Source organism: Equus asinus, chromosome 21 (assembly GCF_041296235.1).
Source record: "Equus asinus isolate D_3611 breed Donkey chromosome 21, EquAss-T2T_v2, whole genome shotgun sequence".
Taxonomy (NCBI): Eukaryota; Metazoa; Chordata; class Mammalia; order Perissodactyla; family Equidae; genus Equus; species Equus asinus.
In genome coordinates, this window is record NC_091810.1 from 50,210,594 (window position 1) to 50,234,961 (window position 24,368).

The 24,368-nt window shown below is 40.2% G+C and overlaps 1 protein-coding gene across 1 annotated transcript in view; it reads right to left on the reverse strand.

Annotated features, from left to right (window-relative positions):
• Positions 1–9,178: 9,178 nt before the first annotated feature.
• FBXW12 (F-box and WD repeat domain containing 12) overlaps positions 9,179–24,368 on the reverse strand; it is a 122,853-nt gene continuing 107,663 nt past the window's right edge. Inside the window, 7 exon segments of the mRNA XM_014826619.3 lie at positions 9,179–9,277; positions 9,279–9,314; positions 9,394–9,430; positions 9,432–9,612; positions 11,375–11,481; positions 11,483–11,532; positions 13,138–13,256. Coding sequence (XP_014682105.3) covers positions 9,179–9,277; positions 9,279–9,314; positions 9,394–9,430; positions 9,432–9,612; positions 11,375–11,481; positions 11,483–11,532; positions 13,138–13,256 — 629 coding nt within the window.

Sequence of the window (24,368 nt, forward strand, 5' to 3'; positions counted from 1 at the left end):
ACTTTTACATTTTTCTGACTGTTGCTTTCCCGTGAGCTGGGAATGGTGTAACCAACGCTTCATCTGGCAAAATTGACTATTGTATACTTTTAACATAGCTATAATGTCATTGCATAGTAAACAATGCTTTGCCATCTAATTGAATAATAAAATAATCCACAGTCCACTCCTTTAGAAGGACAACATTCAGAGTCCATTTTTCTCTTCTTGTTTTGACTTGATGGCTATGCACTGGTAATTTTAAACAATGTCTGAGCCGGCTGGTGGCCTAGTGGTTAAGTTTGGTGTTCTCCGTTTCAGTGGCCTGGCAGGTCCCGGATGTGGACCTACACCACTGTTGTTGGCGACCCACATGCAAAAATAGAGGAAGATTGGCACGGATGTGAGCTCAAGGCAAATCTTCCTCAAGCAAAAAGAGGAAGATTGGCAACAGATATTAGGGTGACTCTTCTCCAGCAAAAAAAGAAAAAGAAAAAAAACTGACAGTGTGGTGATGGGCTGTGGAGTTGTCACTGCATTGCTGTGATTTGTAGTGCACTGAACAGCAGTGTGAAGCAATGAAGGCGTCATGTATGGTCTCTGTCACACCTACTCAACTCCGCCAGTGTAGGCAACAGCAGCACAGACGGTAGGTAATGAGCAGGCATAGCGGGGTTCCAATGAAGCTTTGTGTACGGGCACTGAAATTTGAATTTCATGTAATTACCACATGTCATGAAATATTCTTCTGATCTCCCCCACTAACTATTTAAAAATATAAACACAATTTGCCATTTGCAGGATATCCAAAAACAAGTGGTAGGTTGGATCTGGCCCGTGGGCCGTAGCTTGCTGACTCCTGTTCTCTGGCCTCACTAATTTTAGTTTCTTTCTGCTTTAACTGTTAATTACGGAGAGAAGTTTATTAATTTCCCATATAAGGATAGCTTTTTCTTTCTCCTTGAAAACATCTCAAGTGTTTGCTTTATATAGTTTGTGGTAATTTGATAAGATGCAGGCACAGAACTTGTTTCTTTGGTGAACTCTATATGTAGTAGCCCTATTTATTTTTAACAAATTATTTTGCCTTAAAACCTAAATTGTCTGATGTAAGTATAAATGAACGAACTTCCCTTTGGGTAGTTTTGCCTAGTAAACCTTTTCTCTGTACATGTGTTTTAGGTGTGGGGCAAGGGCAGACCCTGCCGTTTGCCTGCCCTGAAGCCGTTGTCACGTTATCTCATACTTACTCCTGTTGGGACACAATCCCCCGCCCTGCCCGCTCCCCACCCCCCCAGATACTGAGTATGCAGCAACATGCTCATGGAAGCAGAATCCTCCTTGTCTGCCAGGTGATGAATCATGTTTTATCTTGCCCAATCCTGACAATTTCTTTCCCTTTTGCCATTAACTCATTGCCTTAGGCTCTGGTGCATCTAAAGGTGGCCACAGACACCAGAGCTCAGCAGCCTGGGGCATGTAACCACAAGGCTCTAGTTTATCAATGGGTAATAGCTGTTGGGTGAGGTTTCACTGGGGGCATGAAAAGCAGGCAGATTCTAAATGGCTAAAACTCTGCTTGTTTGTGCTATTTTAAAAATAATTGGATGTGTAAAAATTTGAATTTGGCACCAGTGGGCTTTTGCGGTAATGGGTCTCAGCCTGCATGGAAGAAATCAACCACCTAGACACCAATGCTCAGAGGCTGTCTTAGGCTCATCTATACAACAATCCATCCCCTGGCTCTGGGCTGTTTAAAGTCTACATTGTATGTTAGCCTATAATGCCTGGGTGATTGGAGCCAGTGATAAAGCATCTTTAGGATTCAGAAGCCTATAAAAGAACATACTAGGATTTCAAACCCTTTCTTCAGTCAGCCTGCTCATTTAGTAGGGGAGAGCTAGAAGAATAGATCCGAAAAGAAGATTCTGATTTGTTTTATCTGTTTAGTGAGCAGAGTGATATTATGGCGCCGGTGGTGTGTGTCTCTCACTCTCTGTAAACTTGGTGAGTGTTATTTACCCATGGGCAGCAGGATGTGTTAACAAGTACCCCCTTGTTAGTGGCCAATAAGTCCTGTAGGGCCAGGGTGACACACCAGCGGATGTGCAGTTGCACTGGTGAGGGTAGGAACTTCTCAGGGAAGGAAAAGGCACAGCAACAGAGTAGGGGTGGAAGTTGGAGGTCACCTGCAGGAGTCTGTTTGTCTCCTGGGAATCTTCCCAATGGTGCTGCCCGGTTCAGGGGCGATTGGTTCTACGTCCTGGATGGCAGGAGCAAGCGCAGGTTTGTTCGTTCCAGAGTGCCTTTAGTGGAGCAAAGTTCATGGGTGATAGATGAGGATGCCTCTCTCTCTCATGAAATTTTTACTAAATAGAATGTGTTAGTCAAATCTGTAACTTTAAACCATTTACTTATGTTATTTTCAATGTCACCCAGTGATGGCATCTGACAGAGGTGCTCTAACAAAGGAAATAGCCTTGCTTAATTCTCTAAGTTCTGTCCATAGTTAACCCCCACTCACTAGTAGTGGTTTTAAGCACAGGCCATACCAGGGTGAGACGGTAGGAATGAGTAGCCCTTCTTTAACTAAATCAGCTGTGATAGGCCATTATCTCTCAGTGTCTTGCTGGTAGGTGAAGGTTAACTAGTTCCCACCAGATGATGCCCACCAATAGAGCTTCCTGTGCCTGGGGCAGAGCAAAACCTGTCCTGGATGAGTGAGCACACGTCAGAAGTGGGCTGCCGTGGTCTCGTATGGAGTCCGCAAAAAGGAGGGGCTAAAATAACACTAGGTTTATTATTTTTGTGGTTTCTCTAATTCTTTTCATCCCACATCCAAATTATATAGTCTCTTTATTAAACTTTCCTCAAATTACCTTAATTTGTATGTGACATCTATATCGTCCTGGGACCTTGACTGATACAAACTCCAACTCCAAGGAGAGTATCGTTTGGGCAAGAATTCTCTGGAGAGAACGGTTTCTCTGTTATTTCACCTGTAGCAGAGGCTGACTGAGGTGGCTATCACCATCATCTCCAAAGGGTAGATTATCCTTCAGTTTATTCACCAGGACTGTTACTTTTCTGAGGGTCCTGGATCTTGCAGATCTCTCTGAACTGACCTCCAATTTGGCAGCGACCCTGTATTCCATCATGTAGTCCTTTAAAATTCTATGAATAAAGCATAGAGCATTTGTTGACTTTTCTGGTTTACATTTTTTTTTTTTTTTGAGGAAGATTAGCCCTGAGCTAACTGCTGCCAATCCTCCTCTTTTTGCTGAGGAAGGCTGGTCTTGAGCTAACATCCATGCCCATCTTCCTTTACTTTATATGTGGGACGCCTACCGCAGCATGGTGTGCCAAGTGGTGCCATGTCCGCACCCGGGATCTGAACTGGTGAATCCTGGGTGGCCGAAGCGAATGTGTGCACTTAACTGCTGGGCCACCGGGCCGGCCCCTCTGGTTTACATTTTTTTCATTCCCCATCTTAGAAGGTTTCTTTTCTATTCCAACCACCTTAACCATGGATTTTAAAGTTTTATTTTGCATTTGCAATTTTGAACAATGTTTAGGTGCTGTGTGAGGAAAGTTTTCTCTGCATGTCTTGACCACCTATTTCTGGAAAATGAAAGCCCGATACCAATTCAATGTTATCTCCCTTTAACTTAAGTTATTCAGAAATCACAGACCTTGTGGGAACCTATTTATTCCCATTTCCTTTGACAAATTACATTCTTTGTGCTCAGGCACGTATATTGCTCATATTTCTTCCTCTATCTCATCTCCTACCTTGGTCTCCACGGCCACTTATTACCTTTATCTGTAACAGAGATAACAGACTTTAATCAAGAAAATGGCTTCACTGGCTCTCCTCAGTCACTATGGCTACTTTTAAATCAATTTTCTAAATGGCAATGAAAAGGATCTTTAAAATCATAAGTCTAAAAAACATAGGTCTTTTTTTCTCCTTTGCTAAAAACTAAACAAAACACAAAAACCAAATAATCAATTTTACCATTGCACTTAATATGTATTAAATATTTGAGTTACATCCTTCAAATGTCTGTATAATGTGGCCCATTCTGACTGTCCGCCCTAGTCTTAGTAGATACTCCTCTTCACTGACGTCAGCCACATAGACTTTCTTTGATTCTGAACTAAGCCAAACACACAGCTGTCTCAGAGCTTTCCTAGGTGCTATTTATAATGCATCTTATGTCATCTTCTCCACCCAACTTTGTCCTTCTCCATAGACTCTTCTTTGGGCTTCCCTTCCTTTGTCATCCTGGTCACAGCTTCAAGTTTCTTTCTACAGAGAGGGGATGGTGGGCACTGTAACAGCCTGGGAACCCACACTGCTCTTTGGAGAAATCTCACATGGAGATTACATTCCCACTAGAGTACTATCTATCCCCTCAGATCATCTTTCTTCCAATCCTGCCCTCCTCCCACAGCCAGGAGAGTAGATCCATGTGTGTTTGACTTGATTTATCAGTACTCTCTCCCAGAACTCTGAATCCTGAGCTAGTGATACAGGGATAGGGGCTAGATCTTTGTCATATCCATCACAGGGGCTATGGTAACATGCAAATCAAAATGTTCATGGGATTTAGCCTTTGACGTATTTTCTGTTTCCTAGTCCCCTGGAACATATTTTTATTTCCGTCTATATTCTGAGTCTATTCTAGCTACTTTTAGATACCAACCTCTGTTTTTCTAATACATTTCTTTTCTGCTTAAATTTACAGCGTTTATTTTTAGTTGCTTACAGGCAAGAACACTGACTGATTGATACAAATGCCTTCACTTTTAAACCAGCCTCAATCTAAATTCACACTTTCCCTTTTAATGTGCTCCCCTTGAATTGTTTGGAATTGTTTATTTGTGTGACCATTAGTATTAGTATACCTTAGTATTCTATACTCTCCCTGATTGCAGATATGTTGCTCCACACTGTAGGTGTATAGTGCCTGATTTGTAGTATCAGATTCTGCAGACATTAAAAGGCCTGAAACAAACAAATCTACATACATAAATTGACAAGTTACATGAAATGACTAATTATTGGAAAATCACAAACTACCAAAACCACTTATCATAAAAGAGATAATTTGAATGGTGCTATAACTATTAAAGAGTTTGTAGATTTAACCTTCCAAAAAATTAATCTCCAGGCCCAGAAGGTCCTACTGGACAATTCCATTAAATATTTAGGAAAGAAGCAACACCAATTTTACACAATCTTTTCCAGAAAATAGAAGATGAGGAAACATTTCCCACTTATTTTATGGGACCAGCATTATCCTATTACCAAAAGGAGACAAAGATAGTAGAAAAGACTGCAGATCAATATCCCCCATGAACACAGATGCAAAAATCATTGACAAAATACTAACAAATTGAATCCAGAAATTTATAGAAATAAAAATACAGCATGACCCAGTGGGGTTTATTCCAGGAATGCAAGGCTGGTTCAATATTCAGAAATCAATCAATGTAATTTGCCTTACTAACAATCTAAAGAAGAAAAATCATATGCTTTTATTAATTGTTGCAGGAAAAGTGTTTGACAAGATCAAACATCTATTCATGATAAAAACGCTCAGCAAAGTAAGACTAGAAGGGAATTTCCTCAACCTAATAAAGGGTATCTACAAAAACATATGGTGAATATCATAACAGTGAAAGACTCAACACTTCCCATGTAAGGCAAGGATGTCTACTCTCCACTCCAATGTTGTACTGAAGGTTATATCCAATGCAATAAGGCAAGAGCAAGGAGTAAAGACATACAGATTGGAAATAAAGGCATAAAATTGTCTCTACTAACAGATATCATGATTTTGTACATAGAAAAATCACAAAATATCTACAAACCCGTTAATAAAATCTATTTGAATAAGTTACTTTAGCAAGGCTGCAGCATACAAGGTCAATATACAAAAGTCAATCATGTTTCCACATAATACTAATGAAGAACTGAAATAAATAAGACACTACTGTTTATAATAGCACCAAAACCACTAAATACTTAGGTATAATCTTACAAAATATGTGCAAAATCTGTATCCTAAAAACTACAAACACATTGTTGAAAGAAATCAAAGAAGATCTAAATAAATTGAGAGACATGTAAGTTTATGGATTAGAAGACTCAACAGAGTCAAGGTGTCAATTTTCCCCAAATTTATCTACAGATCTAATAGAATTCCAGTATAAATCCCAACAGAATTTTTGTAGAAATTTACAAGCTGATTCCAAAATTTATTTGGAAATAAGGAAACCAGAATAGCTAAAATAATTTTGCAAAGGAACAGTTTAGTGGACTCACATGATCTAATTTAAGAGTTTCTATAAAGTTACACTTTCAAGGTAGAGTAACTTTCTCTAATAATAGAGAAAGAATAGACATATAGATCCTTGGAATAAGAGAGAAAGTTTTGAAATTAACCCATACATATATGGCCAATTTTTGAAAAAGGTATAAAGACAATTCAATGGAGAAAGAATAGTTTTTTTTCAACAAATGATGCTGAATAATTGAATACCCATATGCAGACAAAGAAGAAAGAAATCTTGATCTATATCTTCCCCTATATAAAATTTAATTTGAAATGGATCATAGACCTAACTGTAAAACCTAAAACTATAAAATTTTTAGAGGAAAACATAGGAGAAAATCTTTGTGACCTTGGGTTAGGCAAGAATTTCTTAGGTACAACATCCAGAGCCCAAACATTTTAGAAGAAAAATTGGACTTCATCAAAATTAAGAACACCTGGGGCTGGCCCTATGGCTGAGTACTTAAGTTTGTGTGCTCCGCTTTGGCGGCCCAGGGTTTCACGGGTTCAGATCCTGGGCATGGACATGGCACCACTCGTCGGGCCACGCTGAGGTGGCATCCCACACAGCACAAACAGAGGCACTCACAACTAGAATATACAACTATGTACTGGGGGGGTTTTGGGGAGAAGAAGAGAAAAAAATTAAGAACACCTGCTCTTTGAAAGATACTGTTGAGAGAGTAGAAAGACAAACCATAGAGTGGATTTGCAAATCCTTATCTGCTAAAAGACTTTATTCCAAAAATATAAAGAACTATCAAAACTCAGTACTAAGAAAATAATTAAAAAACGGGCAAAAGGTTTGAATGAATGCTTCACCAAAGGAGATATCCGGATGGCAAATAAACAAAATGAAAAGTTGCTCAACATCATTGGGGAAATATATAATAAAACTACAATGAGATATTGCTACACACCTATTAGAACATAAAAAAACAAAAACTGACCAATGCAAAGTGGAGTAATTGGAATTCTCATACATTGCCGGTGGGAATTGAAAAATGTAGCGCTCCCTAGGGAAGAGTTTTGCAGTTTCTTATAAAGTCAAACATACCAAATAACTCAACAGTTCACTCTTAGGTAAATACACAAAAACCTGTTCACAAATGTTTACAGCAGTTTTATTCATAATCATCCCAAACTAGAAAAAATATAAATGGCCCTCGACTGGTGAAGCGATGAACTGTGGTACATCTATGTGGCGGGGCACTGCTCAGCAACAAAGAGGAGGGGATTACTGATACACTCAACATGAGGGAGTCTCAAGAACACCACGCTTATTGAAAGAAGCCAGACACAAAGGAATCTACCTTATATAATTCTATTTACATAAAATTTTAGGAAATACAAACTAATTTACAGGCACAGAAAGCAGATCAGTTGTTGCCTGGTGCTGGGGATGGAAGGAGGGACAGACTGCAATGGAGCACGAGAAGACTGGGAGTGATGGAAATATTCTGTGGTTTGATTGTGCTTCTGATCACAGGACTTTATATTTTTGTCAAAACTCAAACAGTGTGTTGGACAACTGGATACTATTTGGGAAAGACATAAAGTTTCCCTGCCCTCTAAAAACAATTCAGATGGATAAGTGACATAAAGCTATGCAGTATGGAACACCTGATACAAAGGGGAAGTATTTAAAATTATTGAAAGAAAATAAGTATTTATGATTTATAATGATTTATGGTATGACTTATCTGATTTATCTGATTTATCTGATTTATAGTAGGCTAAGACTTATTAGATATGATACAGGGAGCAAAAAATATGAAAGAAGGGGCTGGCCCCCGTGGCATAGTGGTTAAGTTTGCATGCTCCACTTCAGTGGCCTGTGGTTCGTGGGTTTGGATCCTGGGTGTGGACCTACACAACGTTCATCAAGCCATGCTGTGGCAGCGTCCCACGTACAAAATAGAGGAAGACTGGTACAGATGTTAGCTCAGGACCAATCTTCCTCACAAGAAAGAAAGAAAGAAAGAAAGAGAGAGAGCAAGGGAGGGAGGGAGGAAGGAAGGAAGAAAATCTGGTAAGCATAATTATATATTAATTATATATATTTAAAATATTTTTTTTTTTGCCTTAAAAACGCTGGAAAGAACTTCTTATCTCAACATAGACATTTCTTCCATTCTTTTTTTTTTTTTCAAATTACAGTTGCACAATACTCCATTATGTGGCTACACCATAGTAATTTAAACAATGTCTTATGTTTGGGCAGTTAGGCAGCTTCCAACATTTGGTAATCACAACTAATGCTGCAATAAACAACCGATGTATTTTTAATCATTGCAAGTATACTATCAGAATAAATTCCTTTCAGTGGCATTTGCAGTTTGAAGGATATACGTATATGTATTTTGTTAGATATTGCCAAAAATAAACATTATAAGGACAAGCAACAATCTGGAAGAAAATATTTGAAAAAAATATAAAAGATAAGACCTCTATGTACAATATGTAAAAATCTCCAGAAACACAATTTAGATGAAGGCAAGCAACCTAGATGAAAAATAAGTAAGATGGAGATAAAGGCAGCTCACTAAAGAAACAACTTAAATGACTAACGAACTCAAAAAAGGGATAAACCTTGCAAGTAATAACAGGATATTGAGGATATAAATCTTCCATATACTACTTGTGGGAATATAAATTGAGAGCCATTTTACAAAGCCTTTTGAAATCTATTGCAAGGGCTGTGGACATACTCCAAGAACTAGCAATTCTCTTTTTGGGCATAAGTTTATTCACATATATTCTCAAAGAATCTTTAAAAAAACCCCTATTATCCCTTCATTATTTTTTTATGTAGAAATTTAAGATTAGGGAAAGTTTCAGTCACTAAGCAGGGTCTAGCAGCGTGGTATTTGACCCCTCCCTATGTGCTCCAGGTGACAGCAGCTCCTGAGGTATGGCTAACGGCCTTCCTCTTCCCACACGCACACTTGCAGAATCATCCACGGATGTGGTGAGGACATGGAGAGACTCCTCCAAAGGACACCCAGGGATGAGTGGCCAGAGTCAAAGTCAGAGCAATGCGCAGTGTGAGGAGAAGGATCATACATACCACCCAGAAGTGGCTGGTGGTCCTCTGGTGCTCCTCATTGTTGCAGCAGGGGGCCATTGATGGTGAAAAGGAACATGTATGGCCCACTCTCAAAGACAGTCCTATTTCCATCACTGACTGCCATGCAAATAGGACTCTGCATATCAACCAGCAACAGGAAACTTGTGATATGAAGGGCTATTTTCATGCAAAATACATATGTACACATGTGAGGGCAAACTTTGGATCATTTACTCAGAACAATATTCTTACACTGAATGAAAAAACATACTCCCTCCTTCCATGGGACTTCCTTCTGTCCAGTGAAGAAAATGAAGGGTAGGCCAGTGGCCTGCCAAACACATGTCATTGACCATGGTAATGGGTGCTATGACATAGCTATTGCCCACAACTCTGGGCAATAAATAATAGCATAGGCATTGAAGGAAGGGGTATTGGAATCTAGGCCCTAAAGCATGATGGGAATCTAATATGTCTGCCCAAGAGAGCAGGGTGGAGTGTAGAGGTCACATGTGTGGACATAAGGGTCAAACAGGCATGGGTTAGCCTCCAGCTAAAGAAATCCCCTGCCTGCTTTACACAGATAGACCTATTTACATACACTGATAGCTTAAACTGAATGCATGTGTGACAGAGAGGAGAGAAGTGTTTCTAGGTGGCATAGCTACCTTGGATGACTGTTCTGTCCTCAGTTCTCTTAGTTGTTAGATCAAAGGTGGTAAATCCTGGGGCCAGTCCCACGGCTGAGTGGTTAAGTTTGTGCGCTCTGCTTCAGTGGCCCAGGGTTTCCCCGGTTCGGATCCTGGGTGTGGACATGACGCCGCTCATCAAGCCATGTTGAGGTGGCATCCCACATGCCACAGCTAGAAGGACCCACAACCAAAATATACAACTATGTACTGGGGGGACTTGGGGAGAAAAAGCAGAAAAAAAAAAAAGAAGAAGATTGGCAACAGTTGTTAGCTCAGGTGCCAATCTTAATAAAAAAAGGTGGTAAATCCTGTCTTTTGGGAAGAGCCTCTTTGGAACATCAGTGTTATCCTGTTCGTCCTCCTTGGGGCCCAGCAGGCTCTGCAGCACGATGAATGGGAGAGAGACGGAGGGGTTTGCCTTCTGACAGTCACAGTCAGCATGCAGTAGAAAATACCTATGGAGAGATCATTGGATGTGGAGTCAGGTGAAGGGGGAAGTTATAGCATCTCAGGACAAGAGTGACTCCAGAAAAGCCTCCTTAAAATTTTTCATCTTGTGGCAAAAGCTTTATTCTGAATCTTAGGAAGTGTTCAGTAGTCACTGCTTGTCACTCGACATATCAGGAACTCACTGTCTTCCTATCCTGCCTGTCATGGTCGCAAAAAGAGCAGAGTCCCCGAAGCTTCTCTTCTGGCATGCCATGGGGTCACCAAATCATCTGACTGCATTGGACCCCTGATCAAGTTGCAGCTGGCTGAATGGACTTTCCCTTCCTGGAGAACTAGTCAAGGGCTGATATGCCTTTGCTGCCTTCTCTTCTGGCTCCTTGCTCTCTGGTGCCCAGTCCACAGGCGCCATGCTAAAATGGCCTGCTCAACGGCCAGACTTTTTCAGAGTGACCTTCAGAGGCTGATTCAATTTTATTTGCTTCTGGACTTCTTTGTATTTTCCAGCCAAGGTAGATTAAAGTAAGGAAAGCAAAAGTGAACGAGGTTACTAAAGATCCTCATTTCTTGATATCTCTTTCACCCTTCTCTATCTCTTTGGCTGATTAAGGCTTCATGAGCGAATGTTCATTAATAAACATTTGTCTTTGTAACTGGATATCATTGCTTCAAAGAACATCGTTTCTTGGCTATAGGAATAGATTCCACATGTGATATGGCCTTTGAGATGAGGGAGCAGTGTCTGGTCCTCACCGAGCTCTGCAGTGTCTGTAACACTTCCTCCCTTCACCTTCCCAATGCTTGACCCTCTCCTCCCGATGCTGAAGCACACAGAGCAGCACCTACCTTTGGCAAGTGATGTTGATGTGTAGATGCAAAGATCCATTTTTCGGCAGGGGAGTAGTGTAGAACATCAACATTATATTTGAATGCATTAAATTGAGAAATTCCTTAACCCAGGGACTGTTAATGTGTAGACGTCACCTTCAGAATCACCTACCTGAAACCAAAGCATTACCACCACGTCAATGGAAAGAGACATGAAATCCTAAAGCACACGAGAGGCAGCACAGTCAACTGTAAGATATGCCGCCATTTCTACAATCACATAATCGAGGTTAAAACCTCTGACCAGCCTCCCTCACACAGTTGTTGGGATGATCCCAAGGAATAAAACTTTGAGATAAGTCTTTTGATACTTTGGGCTTCTGCTGGGGCTGCCAAGGACAATGCCTTAAACTTTAAAAAAGTCCTATTTCTTGACTGAATAGTTCTCTGAGTCACCTCCTTAGATCTTTCTTGGTCTAACAAGGAATTTTGCAGCCTCCTCTTTGGCTTCAACTCTATCGTATGGTTTACTGACCATATGATACAGGCAGCTTCATGGCAGGCCATTAGGTTTTTGCTAACAGTCTCTCAAGGTCCAACACTCTCCTCAGAGTCTTTCCAGCTTCTGCCTACTGTCTGTTTCCAAAGCTTCTCCCACATTTTAGGTTTTCGTTACGGCAGCACCCCACTTCCAGGTACTAAAAATTATATTTGTTATTTATTGTTGCATAGCAAAGCATACAGCAACTTAAAGCAATAAACACTTATTTCACACAGCTTCTATTGGTCAAAAATTCAAAAGTGGATTAACTGAGTGGCTCTGGTTTAGGGTCTCTCATTAGATTGCAGCAAGATGTTGACCGGGGATGCAATAATCTGAAGTCTTGTCTGCGGTTGGAGGATCCACTTCCAAGATGGCTCACTCACACGACTGCAGGTTGGTGTTGGCTGTTGGCAGGAGGCCTGAGTTCTTTGCCATGTGGACCTGTCCATTGGGCTGCTTGAATGTCCTCAGGAACGTGGTGACTGGTTCCCCTAGAGCAAGTTAGCCAAGAGAGTACTCTTCTAATTTATTTCCCCTCCCCCTAGCTTTAGTGAGCTGTAACTGACATATAACACTGCAAAAGTTTAAGAGCACCCTTCTAGACTTTTATCTCATGATTTCCTTGCCACCTCATATATTCGTAAAAGGGTATTTATCATATTTTAGAAGACCCTGTGTTAGAAAGAGTCATCATCTAATTTTTACTAGGAGGAGAGAGACATCCAAACAAGGAAAGCCAAGAAAATACAATAATTTGGGACCCATTTTGGGATCTTCCCAAAACTCAACTCCCTATGCAGTGATTCTTGTACAACATTGGCTGGTCCTCATATGTAAGATCTTTGTGCCCCTTGGAAGTGATCTGAGTTAGAGATCAATTTCTGAAAAAGCCAATATAATGAATGCCAATAGTTGACAGACAGGCAGTAAAATAGGTAATGAAGACGTATGATGCCAAAAGATTGTTTATTTCACAAAGTCACTCTACATTACCAATAGAAAATAAGACCTGGCAGAAGTTTATATATAGAAACACATATTAAAAAGTGAATTCTCTGTGCGTCTATAGTCTAAATGAAAAGGTCATAGATTGCCATTTAGAAGACCTGATTTGAAACTTTGTTTCTGTTACCAATTCCCAGTATCATTTTCCTCCCTCTGGCACTTGATTCATATGAGTAACAGGATGCACACAAGTACACGTTACTTGTGCTCCACATTAGTCAGACTCACCTCCTGCACATCCCAGGCATAAAGCATGTAATTTGAAGACACGGTACAAACGACTGACTTCTCTTGTCCATCCGTTATGTGGACACTTCCTGAGAGATAAGCCATAGGTCCTAAGATTCCTAGAAGAAAACACAGACAATACTTGTCCACCGGATAGTTGAGGGATGAGCCCATTGAATAAAGAGAATTCTGAAAAGATAATTTTAAGTTTTACCACACCCTCTTAGTAGAGTTTGGGTAACAATTATGGAGAAGAGGGTGGAAATTGTTTTTCAGAGTCATCCAAACATGGGTTTCCATTGCAGACTGGCCATTTGAGAGATATTGACCAATTTGTTTTTTCTTTAATCTCAGTTTCCATAGATATAAAATGTCGATAAAAATCTCTCCATCAAAGAACTGCTCTGAGTCTTAAAAGAGGTACCAGGAATAAAGTGAGTGGTAGAACTTCTGTTATTTAAGTTTCCTTTTTGTTTAAAATTTTATTCTAGGAGGAATAGGAAGACTTTGGAAAAAGGGAGAAACAGGGTCTGAATGTTTTTTTTTTGAGGAAGATTGGCCCTGAGCTAACATCCGTGCTCATCTTCCTCTATCTTACATGTGGAACACCTGCCACAGCATGGCTTGATGAATGGTGCATATGTCCATGCCCGGGATCTGAATCAGTGAACCCCGGGCCACTGAAGCGGAGCATGCGAACTTAAACGCTAAGCCACCAGGCTGGCCCCACTTGGTGCTGACTTTTGATAAACATAAGTTCTTACCTTAATTAAGTCCAACTCATCAATTTCTTCTTTAACGGACTCCACTTTTCTGTTTTCAGTTACATTTACATTTTCAGTCACTAGTTGCCTGAATCTTTATTGTTTTGACCTTTCATATTTAAATCTGTGATTCATTGTGAGTTTTTCTGTATGGATTTCCATCTGACAGCACCACATTTTGAAAAAGTCATTCTTTCTCATTTACCTTTCACTGAAATCTTTGTTGAAAATCAGGTGATTGTAATGTATGTTGGTCTGTTTCTGGATACACTATTATGTTCCATTGATCTACTTAAGTGATTAATGTATTCACTTCTTCATGGAGTGGGGGAAGATTATCTGAATCAGATAAAGGGACTGAGATGACAGGAGGCAGATCTGCAGTATATTAAGGTTGCATCTACTTCTGGATCACCTGGATGTGACCTCTGGTGTGCACCTTGAGATGTCCCAACCAAAAGTGTAGTGAGTTTTACTAAGGGTCCTCTATTCTGTTGGGTCTTGAAATTTGATGTTTTCTTCTTTAGCCCTGAGAGACTGCGGGATATTTTGGAGGCTTTCTGCCCACCTTCTTATTTCTGGACTCAATGCAGTCCAAGAATTTGTCAAGTGCCTCAAGGAGAAGGAGTAACTAAATCATATGCTGGGGTCTCCTCCTTCTGTCTCCATTCCCAGGAATATTGGCCACCTGAATCCTGGCTTCTTGGCCATCCACAAATTTTAGTTTTGCCACTTCATTTTGCTCACTTCTCTGCCTCTTAGCTGCAACTCCGCCCAGACCTCCTTGTGCCGGAGTTTTAGGCTCCCTCATGCTATTAATAGCCCAATGCCAATAGGCAAAAGTTGGAGAAAGAATTTTGCCTCCCTTTTCAGGTTCACTTCCTTTGGGCACCTGCCCACTCAAATCCTAGTTGTCTAGGCAGCTCTCTGATAATGTCATATAGATTTTTTAAAAAAGTCTTATTTCCCTTTTAATCTGTTTTTCATGGAAGCATGTGTCTTCCACAAACCACCCATGGTAGCCAGAAGAGGAAGTCTGGATTCCTGGTTTAAATGACGTCCATATACTGATGAGTCCCGTATTTATATATCCTTCTCTGACACTTAATGTGAGTTTAAAACTATGTAAGCTGTTGTCTTCTTAACATCCGTATTTTGCTATTTAAAAGGCATTTCAGATTTCACATGTTTAACACAGAATTCTTTCTGGTTTCACAAATGTACATTTTTCCTGTGTTCTCATGCATAGTAAATGTTGCTTATATTTGTTTTCTTGCTCAGGCCAAAAATCTCAAAGTTCTTCTAGATTTCTCTTTGCCTGTGACTCTCATCTTCTCCTGTAGTCCCCCATCACTTCCTTCACATCTCAGCTCAAATACTGTCTCCACATAAAGTTTTCCCTAACATAATACTTCCCATCAAGCTCGGCCCTTTATGCTATTTTATTTGTCCTTAACAGCATCTGTGATTAAAGTATAAATAAATTATTAAGTAAATTTATTTATTTATCTGTTTATTGTCTGTCTCTCTCTATGGAATATAATTTCTTTGATGAAAGGAATCTGTGTCTCTGACTCAACATGGTCAGAAGCCTGACTCAACTTCTGAATCAACATAGTCCAGGCTTGTTTCTGGAAACATAAGATTTAATTATAATCTGATGAATGAAGGATTGGATGAATAAATTCTAAGTTGATGAGAATTAAAGGTACTTCGAACGTCATGGTTACTAACAACCATGGCTAATACAGAAGAGCCCCTGCTTGACTTAAGGGCAAATTCAAATGAAAATGAAGCTTAATTTTCCCTGTTGGATATAAGAGATTTCCTTCCCTTCCCTTTTCTTAGAATATTTTACTTTAGAAATTTTGTGATTGTAAGTTTTTTCTCTGTCTCTTTGAGACGCATATAAATCTTTTTAGAAGCTAAATAAGCCTCTTGCCAGCTTAATGCCTTTCTCAAGGACATGGGAGCCATTTCTCTGAAATGTAAACATCAGGGGATACAGTACTGTCTCCCAGTTTCTGTGGGAGTGTAGGAGCCTCACTTTGGTAGGTACCTTGCTCCCAGGTGTAAAGCTATCTCCTGTCATAAATATAGGAGAAGTTTATTTTTCCTTTGTATAAAGCCAATGAACTAACACAGATGGTCACCCGAATTACCAGGTGAATTTAGGATGGACTATGTGTAATAATTGGTGCTGTCAAGTCCTCTAGCTTGAGGACTAGTTATTGTTTATCTGGAAAACACGTATGTACATAATGAGTTGTATCTGCTTGGCCATATAAAAGGGTGAGATTTCTTTCTGTCTTTGCAATCTCTTGGTGGATTGCCTGTGACACACATCACATTCTGGCTTATCGCTTATTCAATAATGAAATTTTCTTCTTCTTCTACCTTTGTGGAGAGATTTTCTGGGTTGGGAGATTTTATTTTACATTATATTTCCCTGACACTGACAAAGGTAGGAAAAAATTACTTCTCTTGAGTAACGAAATTTAGACATATTCTAAACACACTCATTTGTCCCAGAAGCAATATGCCAAAGGCAAGATAAACATGAATCACATCTAACGTAAACGAGGAATGAAGCAACAATCAGAGATCCAGAAACATGAGCCAGAAGTGGTTCAGTTGGGTTTTATATTGTTCCATCCTTTCAGGAGGAAAAATATGGCAGAATTAGATATTTTCGCTCAATAGAATATGGAAAAATATGTAATACGTATTGCCACACAATCTAAACCTACTCCCTGCCTTTTTCTGAACAGATCTACATTTTTCAGAAAAATATTTGATGAGCCCATGGAGTTAAGGATGAGCTTTCTCAAGTGACTATTGACAGTTCCCGAACAGCTTTATCAAGAAAATAGACTTGCTGTTCTGGAGGAAGATATGCAAGTTAGATAGCACTTAATTATGGACAATTGAGAAAAGTTTGAATGCTCATGGGTAGTTGTTTCTGGGGAGAGAGAGAAAAATCTAGACTTGGAGTAGATTGCCAAAATGTGTACAATTATCTATGCCTCCCTGTCAGTGTGCTTCTTTACAATGAGACTTTGTAGCTCCTCTGATCAAGATGAGGCCTATTTCTCCAGGCTTTGTGACTTTCTTTGGCCAGCAGTCACACACAGGACTTGGTATGTGTGGCAGCTCACGAGTACTCATATGACCCCATCTAGATGCAAAGGAAATTGACAGCTTTATAATATGCAAAGTGAAGATGATTTTGCCACATTCCTCCATACAGCTTCTACTCATCTGTTGAAATACAATTTCACTGTTTTTTCTGGTGGAAAATTCTGCCCATCCATAGCAAGTTGGTATTTAAATTGTCTTTTGGAGCTACCTATGCTTTTCCAAGGTCTTAATATCAGCCCTTTAAAAACTATAATTCTACTTTATGATGGATATGCTTTCTCTCATAAAGAAAAATAATTTAGGAAAACCCATAATTTCTCGCCATAATTAGATATTTCAGTCTATCTCAGTTTGGTTGGCTTCATCCTCCTAGTGAAAGTAAGTCAGCAACTCTTACACCATGTGAATGTGGATGCCCATGGCGAACATATATGATCTCATAATCTTAAAGAATCCTGCTAAACACCTTCCAATGAGAAATATTTTTTCCTGAAATTAATAAGGATTTGGAGAAAGCATGATTCTCTGAAATTGCTCTGTGCTTTGAACAAATCTATAAGCAATAAGGCAAGTTCCTCAGGTCCCCAATTAAGAGGAATAGAGTGGTTCCATTGATTGTCTTTTTGGAATGGAAACTCTGATTCATTCTCAAGATTGCATCAAGATGTGTATCACACACTGTCAATGTCCCCCTACAGCCCATTGACCCACTCAGGTTGACTTGCAGCTGTGAAGCAAGAAGGCTTGGCAGTGTGCTGGCATCTTTACATGTCCCAGGTTTGGGCATCTCTCTCTGCCTGAGGCTTTCTGGGCTTGCTTGACTGCTCACAGACAGGTACCAGGGGTACAGAAATGAAAGTTTCTGAGGGTACCCCTAAAACAATGGGGCATGGGGGTTGGTAAATTTTGCAGCCTCACACACTCAACGGGGATGATTCTGGATGTTCCACGCAGCTTCTCAAGAGATTCCCCCTGCGGGAAGTGAGCATAAACCTGCTCATTAATGCCACCGTGGGTGGCTTTCCTACCTTCCTTGTCTCATTTCCCCACTTTCTCACTTTTGTTTCTCGGGACTTTCTTCCAAATAAAGCATGCCATTTAAGTCCTTGCCTCAGGATCTTCTTTGGGGAAGCAAATCTAAAACTATTGGTATAGTAAGTGGTTAACTGTCAGTTAGTTGACAACAAGGACTGTTTTGCTGGTGTTAAGCGCTATGCTGGTAACACTGGAAAGAGATGTCGTGAAACGGGATAAGCTACAGATAGAAAGGGAAGCACAAATTTATGCATTAGTTCTAGAATTTGAACTGTATGGGGGAAACACTTATTGGAAGCATTTTAGAGTTGGATATTTGGCCAACCGTAACTTCAGGACATGCTGTGAAAACCAGAGTTCCTCCACGGCAGCATTTAAACAGACCCTCATTTCCTGTAGCAAGAAGGCAAACTGTGCTGACATTAAGGCCAGGATTTAATTATAAGAGCAGTGGAGTTAAAATGATGTCAAGTGCGCAGACCTTGCATATCTTCTCTGCTAAATTAGGGCACTAAAGCAGAAGGAGTAATACCCTGATACCAAGGATAGGGATGTATATCTGGATCTTCCTGAGACCCTTGAACCTCTAGATTCCCATAAAAATTCCTCCAGGCCTGTAGAAGTATTTCTGTTACCTCGGCTAGAGGAAAACAGGCTCCCATTGTCTTGCGGCCACACACAAGTCTCCTGAAGTGGCCGCCTTGCAAATGATGTCTGCCCACTTCAAATTCCACTTGTGCCCCTCCTCATGGCCTCTAGACCAGTAACTGGCTTCAGGTCTCAGCAGAATCTTGGTGAGGAAGCAGTTGATTTACCAAATGAGCTGCATGATGTGTCTAATTTGTATTGACAGGCATTAGGGGAACAGGTGTAAAAGTGGATTGTGAGGGTTTTCACCTGCTGTGGAACATGAGGCTAGGCATGGAAGGGTTTATTGATGTGAGGGCACTCACAATGACTCAGGATTTGACATCCTGTGAAGACACATGACATTGGCCCTTGACTTTGCTGGGAGGGCCCTTGGGAGATATGACATGATGATCAAACAGTAAATGATATGGAGATGCTGGAACTGCCCTGGAAAATACTGAGGGTCAGAATATCAGCAAAGGGGAATGTAAAAATTGAATTATTATGTGATTCTAAAGAAATCATTGGAATGGCCCTGGAGCTGATTATGATTACCATAGTCCAGCTGATCATTGTCCTGGGGAGGGCCCAGAGACCACTCCTCTCACAAAAGTAATATAGAATGCACTAGTAAGGCAGCCACCAGCATCACTGAGAAGCTCAGCAGTGAGCCTCTGTCCTTGGAAGCTCCCGGTGAGGGCAGGAGAATAACTAAGAAAGTGGACTCCGTAGCGCTGGGGGCAAGGCGAGTGGTGGTGGTGATAGAATTCCATATAACAGGAGCCAGATGGTAACATTTCACTGTCAGAAGCAAGACGGGTGTAATTGCTGTAAGGGGAAACAATCTGGCTTTGCAATCTGGGAACCTTGATCCACAAGGATTTGCGTCAGTGGCAAATAGGCCTTGTTCATAGGTATGAGATTAGATAGGCAGCCAGTGATGGCACTGTTATCTACAAATGAAATGATCAAGAGCAGGATTGCAGAATTCTCATGTCAGTGACCAAGCAGAAAATCATGAGCCCTCACACAATTTTGACATCTGAACCAGTTCACAGAGCCCATTGTTTGAACGGGGTCCTGGGTGTCCTTGAGAATGGAACCAATAGAGCTTCCGCGGTATAGAAAACCTACATTCACCTAGTCCTTGCCTAATGGGACCTATGGCCATGGACTCAAGCAATTATACACTGGGGAAAAGGGTATATCCAGAGCTGTTGAGGGTTGTTGGATATAGATAATGAGCTCCCCCCAATAGCAGGGTGACATAAAAATCAATCCCAGCCCTCATGTTAAACTGGGGCATATGGAGACCAGATGATGCACAGCTCAAGTCCATCTTATGTTGGATCCAATGGTTCTATGAGCTTACCTCATGGTCATTTCCCTGGTATATGACTATAAACTTATGATGGCTACACCTGGCAGCTGGCAGAGCACACATACAGGTAGTACAGCCTGTAAAGTAAAATTCATTATGATAGGAAGCGCCAAGTGAATGTTCCTGAAACTGCCTTGACTGATCAAAATATTGTAAAGCAGAGTCACCCTGCATCCAGGTAGAATTGCAGCCTCGAAGACAAAGGGAATGCAGCCCCCATCACAGCCCAAGTATGGCTATTGCAAAAACAGGACGGATCATGGCAGATGAGAGTCAACTACCACAAACCTAACCATGTGGGTGTTCTGTGTGCAGCTGCTATGTGGATGTGTTAACCTTACGGCAGCAGATTAACACAGGCTGGCAAGTGGTATGTGGCTATTTATCTGAAGAATGTGTTGTTTTTAATCTATCAGGAAGGAGGATCTAAAGCAATTTCTATTACCTGGATAAGAAAGCAGTTCACATTCACTCCCTTTCCACAGGGCTATGACAACTTTTCTGCTCTATGTCACAATACAGTCTGAAGGGATTTTGATCATTTTGCCGTTCCACTATACTGATGACATCATGCTAACTGGATCTCATGAATAGGATATAGAAAGTTCTCTGGATGATCTGGTAAGACAAATGTGTATCAGAGGATAGGAGAAACACTAAAACCCTCCCTCTTTTCACTTCCAAAATATTTAATAGGGCTACCTACACAACAGTGTGTGCCCCCATTTCCAGAGTCTTCCAAACCACAGTTCCACTTAGGCTGCTGCAGCCGTCAATCCCCCCAAAACTTTCTCCACGCTTAATTCACGAGCTACTTCTAGTTAGTTATGCTAATTTTCCTCTCAACAGTTTTGGACATACAGATTACCTGTCTGGTAAAATGACCTAGGTGAAAAAAGAAATGGTTCGTATTTACTTCTATCTCCTTGGCAGCTCCGTTACACACTATTTTTTGCACGTTTCTATTTCACAGTTTAGATCATAAATGTCTGAGTATCTAAGATTTGTGAGGAAGTATACGGAATTACACATTCAGGGAAATTTATCCCTCAAAGGAACCATAATTCTATCTGGAAAGTGGAATTAGATTCTCCACATTCATTTACTGTGTCTGAGGATATCTGCTTCCCGTCACTCTGGAAATTGCTGGAACTTTTCTCTTCTAGTTAATTTTGACAGTCTCTTTGGGCATTTTCATTAACCACTAATAATTGTTTACAATAATTAATACTCTGGACAAATCTTTTTTGGACAATTAACACGATGTGCCCTTGCAGTCACTGTCATTCCTGCTGCAGATGACACGATAATTACAGCTCTATAAGGAGATGAGGTCAGAGATTCCCAAAGTTATAACCCAGAATTTCGCTGCTCCTCACCCCACACACAGAGACTGTCACCCCTGAGCCACTGTCCTAGCAGCAGAGGTCTGTTAGGTGAGTATTCATCTATTTCAGGTAACAGGAAATGTTGGCATAGAGATGCTGACTGGGCTCTCCAATGGGGGGAAAGAGTTGTTTCTTGATAATTGCAAAGATCTAGGCCCTTCTCCTCGATCAGCCTTAGATATCACTTACTTTGTCTTCCAGCAAAAGCCCTGTCTGAATTTGTCTACCTCTTCTTTTTTTATAAAAAGAAGGTAAATTTACTCTTAAAGAAGATAATCTACTCCTATAATTTCCATCTGCAAAATAAAGATTATAATGTACATACATCTCAAGATACTTAAATAGTTCAGATGAGATCAAAATGATAATCACATGGACATATTTAATATTTGTTAGTATACCTACTTTCCCTCTGGGCTCGGGCGGGATGATCCTGGATGTATTTTTTTTAAATGAGAACAGGATTCACTTGGGTGCCTGTCAATAGGTTTACAACACTATTTGTGTTCTCTTCAGTTAAGTGTTTGTGGGCCTGAAGAAGGATCAGTCACTGCTAAGTATGAGCCTGTTGAACACCATGAAATCCCTGGCTAGGAAATACTGAGAGAAGAAGGCAAACTGAACGCTTGCTAATAATATCAGAGCTATTGCATTGTTTTCACATAGTACATAAAGCTGAGAATTTTCCTTTTTGTCTTTGGCCTTTTATGACCATCTTTATGCCATCATACATCCAAAATGTGACTTTGTCATCTTCTCTAAGCTCTAAGGGAAGCTAAGACATTGTAACATAAAAGTGCCATGTCAGAGTCATGCCAATCAAAGCAGCCAGCGCTTTGTGTGTGACACACACACACACACACACACACACACACATACACATTTTCCCCTGCAGTACCTTTTACCAAACCAGTTCCTTTGGAAATTAAGCTTATATGCTGAGTCATTATCTTTCATTTAATGATTGCTTTTGATTTTGTCAGTCTTCAATTTTTCTGTTTCAGATTCCTGTCTACACTTTTATTGCTTGCTTATTTTTCTTCAACTCTTTTTCTCTTATTCAAGTGCTGCTACCCTGGTTTCTCTAATATAGATCCTTCTAGAGATTTCTCTTATACTTTTTAGATATTATTTTCGCTTGTCATTATTCATTGTCTAGTCTTTCATCGAGTGTTAATCAAGCATTGATTGACTGAAAAAAATCCTTCAGTAGAAACATATAATCAAATACCTCTCTTACAGAAAAGCAAGACTTCTTAACAATCTTATTTTCTATTAGTAGTCTGTGCGGCTCTAACTTGAATCCATTTGCTCCCTTCCTCTTTCTCTCTCCTCCCCAACACTCTCATCTACTTGTCTTCAAATATCTTAAAATATACTCTCTTTCTATGGTGTCAAAATCTAGGCTTCTTAACTCCATGCTTCTGTTTTCTACATTCCAAACTTAAATGATCTTCCAATTCCGAGTCTCTCATCATGTTAAACATTCCATTAAATGTGCACTTTAGGACTGAGATAATTTTCTTTCAACAAGCATACACACTCGAGCATCCTGTGTCTTATCACTTTCTGAGAACATAGAGAGCATCGAATATGCTGGACATTCTGGATATTCTGCAGGATGGGTTAGATTTCAGAAGAGGTTCAGATATTCTGAACCCTTCTGCTCCTCACTACTTAGATTTCATTAGGGCAATCTTCTAAGGATACCCATTTGCTATTTAACACTGACTCTAATTAAAGCTGACTTAAAAAGTCTTTTAGAATTCTAAATTTTCCTGTGCCGTCTTCTATAAAAGTTACTTTTTACACACAAATTTAGGAGCAACATTATAATTTTTCTATTTATATTGAAAGGAACAAGATCTTTGAACTTCCATACTCTGATGACATTTGCTGGGAGATTTTGTTTGTTTGTTTCTCTGTCTCACAGCCTAATATGATTAAGGAGACAGCAAATGTGTCTCTTATCCAAAGAGCTCGTGTTCAGTGAGAAACTGCCCATTTTCTTTTCTTTGGTAAATAATGGAACATCTAATGATGTAAGTTTGGAGGATTCCGAGATTCAAATAATCCCTTTTGATAGTTTTTTATTGTTATTTCTGACCCTACTCACATTTTTCTCCCCTGCTATTTTTTTTTATCCTCACACTCCTGTGTCTCTGTCAGTTCCTTCAGGGTATAGATGGTTTTAATGAGTTGACTGTTGAACGGAAATGAATAGCGAGTTCAGGAGCTGGTGGGTGGGTGATTCTGGGAAGTATTTAATGGTGAGAATCACTTATTGTGGAACGAAGCCTGAAAGGAGAGGCTCTTTTACGGCTGAGCTGAGAACCGATCTCTTTCTGATGCTTGGTTTACTAAAGTAACCCATATTAGTTCCTTCAGTGTTTTTACGTTTCTGGATATGTAAAGCGTGTTTTCTGTGCTTCGCTTCGGCATTACCCTTGCCCCCAACCTCGCGGAAGTGTTTCAAGTCTGCCGTGATTCAGCTTTTCCATCCTCTTGGTTTTGGTCCAGAACTGCCTCATCCGCTGTCTGGCCGAGTCCCACAGCCTGCTGTGTGCGTCTCCCTACGGCTGACTTCTGTGTGCACGTCTGACACAACGTCACCCAGGGGTGACTCGACAAGTCGGCTCCTGCCTGAAGCGATCTGCTTGCTTTCTTTCCTTAGAAGATAAACTCCCATTACTGGACTCTCACCTCTGTTTTATTGATGTGTTTTCTTATTACTGTAACAACAGCTTGCTGCCCTAATTGCTAGAAACTTATAATTCATTTTCAAAACTGTTAAAGCTATTTGTTGGTTTATGAAGATCTATTCATTTCTTTATATTTACTTGGTATTCATGCTCTTATTGGACTCTCTTAATTCTAAGCATTTTCATTTAG